Source organism: Tupaia chinensis, unplaced genomic scaffold, assembly GCF_000334495.1.
Source record: "Tupaia chinensis unplaced genomic scaffold, TupChi_1.0 Scaffold000680_1, whole genome shotgun sequence".
NCBI lineage: Eukaryota > Metazoa > Chordata > Mammalia > Scandentia > Tupaiidae > Tupaia > Tupaia belangeri.
In genome coordinates, this window is record NW_006160204.1 from 3,028,110 (window position 1) to 3,039,648 (window position 11,539).

Sequence of the window (11,539 nt, forward strand, 5' to 3'; positions counted from 1 at the left end):
GAAACGTGGAGTAGGTGTTTAGTCCCTGCTGATAGGGAAGATTAGAATCAAGCAAGTTTTATGAATAGAAAATGATGAGCAGATGAGCCTGGAAGGAAATGGAAATGTGATGAGATTAGTAGCTGATACATACCTCTCTGCAGGGGGAAAAAAATAGAAAAAAAAGCTTTAAGAGCTGTCAGGCTGGGAAATACTTTATTTCCTGAAGTGCAAAGAAGAGATTTGGACAAAGCTGTAATATTAGCAGCCACTGCCAAAGTGAGTTGGTCAAGGATCTTTCTAAAGCTGTTATTTAGCAGTAGCTGGATCTCGACACAGTGAAGAAAAGATGTCTTCATTGTCCTGAGATGCAAGGTGCATGCCTGCATTCAACCAACAAATGTTTACTGAGAACCAACTGTGTGCTGACACTGCTCGACCTTGGAGTGTCTCAGACTTACAGGAATCAATGTCCTGAAAAAGACAAACCACAGGTACTGGGGAGGGGGTCTCTGGATAGATTGTGAGTCGATTTTGTTCAAGAGCGTCCAAAAACAATGTGGCATCTTTGGGCAAATAGAAAACTCATGAAAACATCATCAATATCCCAGTGGCATAGGCTCCCTGGTTTCACAGGTCAGAGTATCTTCAGTTTGAATGTCTTTGGATTGTATTCTTTCCTAAAGAACAACTTTTAGGACTAACAAACTTTCTGAAAAGCAGTTCAGAACACACTGATTAGGTAAATTTATCTAATCTCTTCACAAAAGGCTGGCAATTTTAACATTTAATGAATGCATTTTGTTGTTTCCATATCTTTGTGAATTGCCTCCCCCATACAGAAGAGCGCACACCCCATTTTCCAGACCTTCTACATTCACCTTTTCCCAAAAGGTTACCCACTTGTCTGTCTTGTTTCTTTTCTCCCCCTTTTCTTCCCTATCTCACTTATACTTACGTTGTTTTCTTCTCTTCCTTCTTTCCTTTGCTTCCTTTCATCTTTCATCCTTTCTTTAACTTGATTTCCAGTGAAGATTATTTTCCTTACAAAATAAACCATTTTATAACTTCATTCAAAATACTAGGTTGTCAGGAAGGTCATGATGTAGTTTTCTGTTTCTATGCAGAAATACATCATGACTTTACCAACAACACAACAGTAAGTATACACCTCCTGAAGTTCCATAGTTACTCAAATCGAAAATACCAGGACGTGTACATTCCATAGTCCACAGAGAATGGATCCCTCAGCTGCATTCACTAGCAACACAGAATGGAGAAGGCAGGGTGAGGAATGACTAGAACACCTACCCATCCCCAGGTGATTTCTTAATGTCAGATTGCAAGTCAAATAAGGGGGACCAGCAGATGATGTAATGGTTACATTGCTGGACTCACGCCTAGTTGACCATGGTTCAAGTCCTGAACTTGGCAGCTTACAACTCACACCAGGCACATATGTGTGTGTGCCCAAGATCCTGAGAGGAAAATGGAGGAGAAGAGATTGTGATGAGGCCATAACCCCGAGGGAGTAATTTCTCCCTCTCTGTCTCTCTGTCTCTTTGGTGAGCATATGTGCCCTATAGCCGAAAAAAGGTAAATAAGGGAAACCACATGTAATGAAATCAAGGTCAGATGGTTTAATGCTGGTTTCCTATTGCTTTTCTCCCATGAAAAATATGGGTGACAGTCCAGGTTAACCTTAGTTCAATGATTTTCCCTTTCAGAAAGTTAATCTTCAAGAGTTGCTGTTCCTTTGAGACCTACCCTTTAATTTACTGCTTGCTCATAGTTTTCCTTGCAGAAATGGCAGGAAGCACTTTTGTTCCCAGGAATGTAGTATAGTCTGAGCTCTCTTCTGACTTTCTACCTCCGCCTTTATATCTGCTCCTGAGTAGTCTTTGAGAAGGTCATTCCTCTGTTTCTTCACCTGTGAGGAGGAGATAACATTGCTTTCAACCTCTGTTCTATCTTGGGAAGATTAAATATTTAATGTTTTTGTGAAACATTTGGAAGATAAAATGAGGAGAGAAGGCATAGCGTCTCCTCTAAACACAGTTTTGTTTTTGTTTTCTAAAGAGCTCAGGATTCTGGAATATACCTAAATTAAAACCTATGCAATATTGAATTTAGTTAGCTACATAAAAGTGTGTATATATATGTAGCTAACTAAATTATATGTATATATATACATATATATACACACACACACACACACAGACATATATATATATATATATATATATATATTTGAGAATTTGTGAATGCAGGCCTTGTTTGAACCTCAAAGCTAGCTTAGAGTTGTGGAACCAATGTCTTAGAAAGATTGAGATTTCAAGTAAGACGATGTCAGGTTAAGAGGCTCACCTGTCGAGACATCAGTTTTCTTAGCTGTTAAAGAATGGACAGAACCAGAACAACATCTAAATTCCCATTCTCTCTTGAGTTCTCTTAACATCTAATACTGTTTTCCTGAGTAAACTAGTGTTAAGACAAAGCAGTTCTCCTTACCCTGAGGTTCTTCAGTACATATTCTTTTTTTCTTAACATCATATTAATTTATATAAAAGCTGTGCTTTTTTTTGAATTGCAACCCTGTGATTGAAATTTTGGAAGGGAATGTTACTTTCAGAATGGCACGCAGAACTATGCTGAGATCCAACATCTTTGCTGGGAACAAAAGAAGACTGCCTTTCTGTGACTAAGTTAGTCACCAACACTGATTCTCATGTGTAACGGTATGAAGTGCCAAAGGATGCCTGGGGCTACAGCTGTGCATTCTGGGAGCTGACTTGGAAAAGGCAGAGCTCGGGTCTGAGGCCAAGAGAGACTGGCTCAGGATCTCCAACTAAGAAAAAGAAGATGCTGAGCTGGCTCTGTCCTCAGCAGCACCCTACAAGAGGAGACCCTGCCTGGTGGGAGCTTTGTATCCAGCTGCTCTGCCACCTCCAGGTGGTCCCCAGGGTAGACATAGTCAAAAATACCACTTGCCTATCTGATCCACCTGCAAGAAGCCTAGGAAGATGGAGACTGTCTTCTACATGGTAGGGGTAGAAAAATATTCAGCAATGAGTCCCTTCATCCATTTCCCTACCTGTGTGGTGACCAATAATGGACACACACAAACACATATAAGTGGTGAAAACTGTAGTATCCACAACAGGTCTTATAAGTAAATAGTGCAAATAGGTAGACATCCTTGCCAGAATTAACTTTCAACACAACATCTAAAATCCTACCCATAGATAGTATGACCTTTGGATACAGTGACCTCTCGTTATATTGTTCTCTTGTTTTTTTGTTTCATAGGTTTTTGCCACTCACCAGAAAGAGAGAGAGTGAAACAGTGAGAGGGAAACCCTTCCCAGTAGGATAGCCATACCACAGTTCCTTCTTCTCCATTCTCCTCTTGGAATTTTGAGCATGCACGCACGTGCATCCAGTGTTCTTTTTTTAAACTACTAGATCCAAGACTTGAACTTCAGTCAAGTGTGAGTCCAGCGCCTTAACCACCATATCACCTGCTGACTCCTAGTTATGTTTTTTGTAAATACAATCAGACTTAAGAGAAGGTATCATACTTATATTATTAGTAGTTTATTATAAGGCTTCCTACCTTTTGCCCATATTATGGTGCACATAGAAAATGATAATATTTGCACAATACATTTAGGTAGAGAGAAGGGCCAATGCCAACCAGATCATCTGCATGAGGTCACACTCATCCACCCAAGAGCTTAGAGGACCAACATTGCAGCACATCTGAAACCTACTTGCCACATATGGTTGGACACTCTGCCTTCATTTGTCTTTTTTTTTTTTTTGAGAGAGATGTTTTTGCTATAGGGCATGTGTGCTCGCCAGAAAGACAAAGAGAGAAAGAGAGACAGAAAGCAAGAAATCACCCCACAGGGGGGATGGCCACGCCACAGTCCCTTCTCTTTCATTATCTTTTGGGATCTTGGGCATGCATGCACACACACCCAGCGCGAGTTAAGACACCGGGTCCAGAACTCGAACCGCAGTTGACTACATGGGAGTCCAGCGACATAACCATTACACTAACTGCTAGTCCCACTCTGCCTTCATTTAAATGACTTTATCTTTAGATGTATTCTCTCCCTAGAACCTGTCAGCTAGGCCTTGGGACTTTTCATAATGAGAAGGGTGAAGGAAAAATAAATCTCTTTTGAGTGTTGTCTTCTGCTTCAGGGGCTAAAATAGCTCTTAGCAATCAAGAGGATCAGAACAAAGACACAATGTACTGGGCAAGAAGGGGTATTGTCTGGGTAGGGGGAAATCATGAAGCAACCAAGGATGAAAGTAAAGATGCTTGCCACTTGGAATGTTACACCCAGAATGAGGAATGCTCAGCCTAGACAGTACAGATAGGTTGGTAGTCACAGCTTCCAGAGAACTCTGTCTTGGAAGAGTATGAAGCCACTTCTGACCTTTGGTGTGAACAGTGAACTATCGATGCTTACTGTGGCCTCCAGGTGCAGTGGCAGTAAGGCACAGCTACAGCCCACATGCCACACACTTGTCACTCTTGCCCACTGTAGTTTTAGTGCTGAGGCTACTCACAGGACATGTTTGGACTGTGTTCGGAGGAAGGAGAATGATGTCACGCACACTGATAAGAGCGTGAGAGGTTGTGGTAAGGAGCACAGACTCCAGACCAAGTTAGATCCAACTTTATTTCACCTTTCTGTGGCTATATCTACTCTGTGATATGGGGATTACTATCACTCCTTGCTCCTGGGACTGGTGAAGGCATACGTGAGTTAGTATTTGTTAAGCACTTACAAGAGTGTCCACGTATTAATAGCACAGAGTGCCTGATAAATAACCTATCAGAAAGAGAAACCAAGACTGCCCTGGCCTGCCTCCTTCCCATCTCCATAATCAGGGAGAATAATTTTCATGCTGAGAAAGAACAAATTTTGTGAAGAGGGAGCTGAAGATGTAGCGGTGTAACAGAATGGAAGAGAGGACCTCACTCTCCTCAAGAAGTTTAGGTCTCAAGTGTTAGGATGTTGAAAGAAGTTACAGTCATGCCCCATGACCTGGTGGCCATTTTTAATCCATTGAGGCAAGCAGAAAGGTGGTGAAAGACTAGAGACAATCAATGGTGGTCTCAATTACCAAAGGAGAGAAAAAGGCTTGATTCTAGAAGCATAACTAAGAGCTTGATGTTGATCCAAAGCCACGCTTGGGGAGGGAATTTTAAACAGATGGTTAACAGATGCTTCTCCATCGGCTGAGTAGGGTAGGAAAAGAGCATAAGTTGTGACGCCAACCTGACTTGGGTGCAAACTCACGTTCTGTCACTTACTGACTGAGAGGCCTTGGGAAAGTTTCTTCATTTCCAAACCTCATTGTCTCCATTTGTAAAATAGAAATGGCAATGCCTACAAGGTTTCTGTGAAAAACAATGACAATCTTATATAAATTACCAAGCAGAGGATTGAGCCAAGCAAGCATGCAATAAGTGACATCACTCCAACAAGAAAGGCAGAGAAGATAATGACTGAGGCCAAGGATCAGCAAACTCTAAAGGGCCAGATAGTAAATAGGCTTTGTGACCCATAGTTTCTGCCTTGACTACTCAGCTACACCTTTGCAACAGAAAAACAGCCGAGGGAATAAGTTAACGAACAGACATGGCTACAACCCAGGAACATTTTACTTACCAAAACAAGCAGCTAGATTTGACCTTCCAAGTATAGTTCCTGATCCCTGATTTAGAACCAAACTGCCCTGTTTGAAACAAAGACTCTTCCATGTAAGAGTATTATGTGACCTTGAACAATTTGTTAAGTTCAGTGTCCTTTTCCTGATAAATTAGTGTAGTAACAGTACCTATCTCAAGAGATAACAGTAACAATTGGAGACAATGCATGGGCTAAGCATCTCATAGAAGGTGTTTGACATATAGGAAGCTTTTAGTGTGTGTTACCTGTTGTTATTATGATTATCCCAACAGCCTAGAAAGGGAGCCAACAGTTCCAGTAGGTTGAAATTTAATAGGAACAGATATATAAAATTCTGCACTGAGATTCCCCAGGGTAAAAACCACACACTTATATTTATTGCTTTTTACAGGAATATACCTACGTGGTTTAATTCTTCCATATCACAGACCAGTGTGGACATGGCAGCTACCCAAAACAAGCATAGTCATGGATTGAATAAATAGATGTAAGATTGTCTCCAGGACAGTGGAAGTACTTTGCACAGGTCTAAGTTTGATATGCTATTGTTCTGTGTGGGCTATTGTCTTTTTAGAAGTCAGTTCATATGTAGGAAAACACCCTGAAAGATATAACCAGTAACAGTAAATAATGATTCATTATATATGATCAATGACCTGAAAGAGGATTATATGAATGAGAGTTTATCCATTTGGGTTGAGGATTCTCAAATATCTTTAAGGATTTTCATGAGTATGACAGTTCTAAAACATAGCCCCCAAATTGCTTGACCCTCCTTCTAAGCTACAGCTGAGGTTATAACCCCACTTAATTTTGGACTCAGATTATTGATCAATAAAACATGGTACATGAGATGCTAAGCAGGTTTCTGAGCTCAGACTTTAAGAAACCAGCAGCTGTCACTTTCTGTCCGTCAAGCTACTTGCTCTTAGCACCCAGCTGAGGCCCCAGCCAATGATCACTATAAACCAACATACATGTCAGATGACTACAGGCATAGCTACTTATGATCCCAAATGCATGAAAGACTCCAAGCAAGAACTGCCCCATTCAATCCCTGGAATGATAAGAGATAAAAGTTTCCAATTATTTCAAGTCCTCTAATGGGGAAATGTGGAAGAGGAATTTGATGACTTCTGTATATTTACGAAGAGTGAAACTTGTCTGTAGGAGGCTACAGGTAGTCTAGGATTAGTACAGGCAGGTAGATTTGAGTTTGGCATTAAGTGTTAAGAGTGTCGGTGAAGATCTGGAGGAAAGAGAATGCGTATATACTGTGAGAGTGTAAATTAGTACAACTATAATGGAAAAGAGTGTGGAGAAATTCCTTCAAAAACTGAACATAACTGCCCTATGAGCCAGTAATCCCACTTCTGGATATATATCTAAGGAAAGTGAAATCAGTATGTCAAAGAGACCCACATTCTCATATTCACTGCAGCATTATTCACAATAGCCAAGACATGGAAGTATATATAGTGTATAAATAGATAAAATGTGGTGTACTTCCAAGTGGAATACTATTCAGCCTTTAATAAGAAAGTAATCCTTTTATTTGCTACAATGGGGATAAATTAAAGGACATTATGTTAAGTGAAATAAGCCAAACACAAAAAAATAAATGCCATGTGATCTCACTTACATGTGGAAGCAGAGAGTAGAATTGTGGTTACCAGAGACTAGGAGCAGAGGGAAGGAGCGGGGAGGAAATAAGGAAATGCTGGTCAAAGGATGCATAATTTCAGTTAGGAGAGATAAATTAAAGAGATCTATTTTATAAAATGGTGATTATAGTTAATAATAATATATTGTGCTCTTTAAAGTTGCTGAGAGAGTAGAGTTTAAGTATTCTTACTACAGACACACATACACATAAGATATGTGAATTGATGCATATGTTAATTAGCTTGACTTGGCCATTCCATAATATATACACATTTCAAGCATTGTCTTGTATACCATTAATATATCATTTATTCAAAATTTTGCTAGAGATTAGGGACCAGTAGGTGGTGTGGTGGTTAAGGGTGCTAGACTCCCACATGGTCAACTGCAGTTCAAGTCCTAGACCTGGTGGCTTGCTTGCTTTCTCTCTCTCTCTGGTCAAATTAAAAGAAACAAATAAATAAATAAATAAAGTTAAATAAAATAATACTTGGAAAAAATAAATTGCTAGAAGGCCCATGCACTTGCCAGGGAGAGACAGGGAGACTGAAATGGGAAAAGCACCCTTTGGTATAATATGGTCATGCCACAATTCCTTCTCCATTTCTCCAGTCTTTTGGGATCTGGGTCATACATGCACACATGCTTGACATGTTTTCCAAGCCTCTGAGGCTGGGTCATGAACTGTGCGGTCAGCACAGTTTAAATACAATAGCCTGGAAACGGTCATTTATGATGAGTTGATAATCAAGAAGAATGCCAGATTTGAACTCTCCAGCTTAGAAATATTGAATATATTCTTAGCCACTCTTGCAATCACTGGGAAGATGGCAGTGGACAAGATCCACGGTCTTCACTCTCAGACAGCTTTTATACTTGTATTGGGTTGAAGTGAGAGAGGCAATGAAAATAAATCCATCCAGTAAGTTCAGTGAGTGAGAAGTATGACCTTGTTCTAGCTGCCATAACTTCAGGATTTTCGATGTCCATCCATTTTCGGTTCTATAAAAGCTCTCCTATATTCCAGGAATAGACTTAAAGGCAGGTTCCTCTTCGTAATTCTGCCCTACTTCACTGGGCCCATTTTGGTTGCTTTCTGACTCTGCCTGGACAGACCACAGGTCCCATGGAAAAATGTAATGGGCTACACTGTCCTTTCAGCATTACCGAACTTTTCATGGATCCTTTTGTTAGGTGCTAGCTGTTAGCAGCTAAAGAAATTAATCTATCAGTCATTTTGATTAGTTGCCAGAACCACTGAATATTGACTGGCGATGAGAGCAGAAAATCTAGGTTATTACGGCTCAATATTCTCTTGTCAGATTGTGGCAGAGAGAGAATACACATGAATCACTTCTAAACAATGACTCATTTCTTGCATTGTTAATAAAAAAAAATGCTGGGGAGGAGAGGGATGTGGTTTATTTCAGTTTTGCTCCATCTCCAGTGCTGCCACTCCTTCCATATGGGCTAATTCCAATGAGCGGGTTGAGGTGTAGGGCAGCATGAAGGCTAACTTCTAAAAATCGATGGAATCATTGATAATTAATATTCCAGGTGCAAACATGGCACAATGGATGAGTGAGTCCAGAGAAATAATAATAGAGATTAAGACAGAGAGGCTAACAACATAGTTCAGTATAGGGAACATTTATCGAGAGTACACTAGGTTCCAGGAAGAAGATGAAGAAAACAAGATCCCTGCCTTTGAGTAGCTCACAGTGTACTGATAGAGCCAAACATATGAATAAATCATTTCAGTAGATTGTGGATAAATATTTGCAAAAGTGAGCACAGTTTGAGAAATGGCTTCAGACCATGATGCAAAATGGGATGGATTGTGTATTCTGTGATGCAAAGTGGGTATAAGCCCCAGAGGGCATGACTAAAACCATGTCTGCTTCTATCTGACGGCCATAATCTGAGGGTTCGGAAGGCTGGCACTTGGTCTGTGAGGTCAGAAGGCAGCACTGAGCCAGTGACATTTCAGGGGGACCTAGAAGACGAATAGGCAAGACCCAGTGCAGAGATGGGAAAGTACTCCAGGAAAAAGAATATGTTCAAGGACTTGAAGTATAGGTGACCTTGTAGCGGGTAGTGGGGGAGGGAGAAAGGGTACTTAGATACTTAAGGTGAGGGGCTGACATAGATGATCCACTTCCCACAGCACAACTGAGAGCCTCGTCAGGGGCTGGTGCTGCTATCTTTAGACAGACACCTTTTTTTTGTTTTTAGAGAGAGAGAGATTTTTTTCTATAGGGTATATGCACTTGCCTTAGAGACAGAAAGAGACACAGAGATAGAAATCACTCCCCAAGGGGATGGCCACACCACAATCCCTTCTCTTCCATTCTCCTCTTGAGATTTTGGGTACACACTCACACATTCCCAGCATGAGTTTTAAACCTCCAGGTCCAGGAGTCAAACCATGGTCAACTACACAGGAGTTCAGCAATCTAACCATTACACCATCTGCTTGTCACTACAGGCAGACACCTTTAAAGCCTGGGTTTGTAAATCCATGTCACTTTTTTAAAAAGCATTGTTAAAGCAGCAGGTTATCCCAGTGAGCATAGAAATGTCACTAAGAGAGTCTTTCCTTTTCTTGGCAGTCACCTGACTTGGAAGCATCTCTAGAATTCATCTCAGAGCGCACTATAGGGCATTTATTGACAATCAATAGGGAGGTGATTTTTGTGTGTGATGAAGACAATGAAGGTTGCCTGAGTTTGCAAAGGGGCAGTTCAAATAGAGGGGCAAAGTAGTGGAGCTGTCAAGAGATCAGTGTGTTTTGGTCAGTCAACACAGCTCACCTGGGAGCATAACGTTGGTGTTCAGCAGAATGTGCAGTTTCAGAACTCAGCAAGTCCACGGGTTACCTCAAGAATCAAAATCTAACCTTGGAACATACTAGCCCTACTGTGTTTCTTTTGTGAAATATAAGAAACCAATTGGGAAAATAACCTTAAAAAGAAAGTTGTTCTCAAAGCAAGAATGCCTACAAAAATTTGTCTTAAGTTTATTAAAGCTATCCTCCTAGGCAGCTTATAAAAGAAACTAAAATATGGATGGGACCAGCAGATGGCAGAACGGTCACATCACTGGACTCCCATGTAGTTGACCACAGTTTGAGTCCCAGACCTGGCAGCTTAAACTCATGCCAGGCATGTGTGCGTGCATGCCCAAAATCCTGAGAGAAGAATAGAGGAGAGGGGATTGCCATGCCCCCAGGGGGTGATTTCTCACTTTCTGTCTCTGTCTCTCTGGCAAGCACATGCATCCTATAGCAAAAATCTCTAAGAAAAAAAAAAGAAGAAGAAACTAAGATATAAAAAATATACATATATATTATATATACATATATGTGTGTGTGTCATAATGGTTATATCTGTTAGAGAAATATTTTAGACCCACTAAATCTATCTTGACTAGCATATTTTGTAAAGTCAATCCTATTTATTCTCCCTCTATATACCTGATAAACCTTTGCTATGGTCTGAATGTTTATGTCTTCCCAAACTTCATAGAGTGAAACCTAATCCCTAAGTTACTGGTATTAGAAGGTGGGGCCTTTTGGGGGGGTGCTTAGTTTATGAGAGCTTCACTCTCATGAATAGGCTTAGTGCCTTTATAAAAGAGATTTTAGAGAGCTAGCTAGCCCCTTTCCCCATGAAAGGACACAGTTAGAAGATACTGTCTGTGGGGAATAGGCCCTCACCAGATACCACCGGTGCTTTGATTTCAGCCTCTAGAATTGTGAGAATAAATTTCTGTTGTTTAAAGCCTCCCAGTTGATGGTTATTGATACAGTAGCCTAAACCAATTAAGACAGTTTTGCTTCCCTCCTACTCATTCAGATCTGGGACACTCCCTTCCTTCTATAGTTGAATGATGAAATGTTGGACATTTGATATGAACTGCAGGTGTACAATAAATCTGAGATTCTCAGTGCACAGAACACAGCTTTGTGGGGTGGGCAAGGGGGTATAGAGAATAGTTTTTCTCTTTTCTGATTGCATCATCCATTCTCTTTCAAAACTCAGGTGACTGTGACAGATGGTGGTTCCTCTCCAAAACAGTCGACCATCTGGGTGGTGGTTCAGGTTCTGGATGAAAATGACAACAAGCCCCAGTTCCCAGAGAAGGTCTACCAGATCAAGCTGCCAGAACGGGATCGGAAG

General features: G+C 40.8%; 1 protein-coding gene across 1 annotated transcript in view; it reads left to right on the forward strand.

Annotated features, from left to right (window-relative positions):
- The window catches only part of FAT3 (FAT atypical cadherin 3), a 595,653-nt gene that overhangs the window by 427,808 nt on the left and 156,306 nt on the right, over positions 1-11,539 (forward strand). Inside the window, 1 exon segment of the mRNA XM_027776536.1 lies at positions 11,402-11,539. Within this exon segment, the coding sequence (XP_027632337.1) occupies positions 11,402-11,539 (138 nt within the window).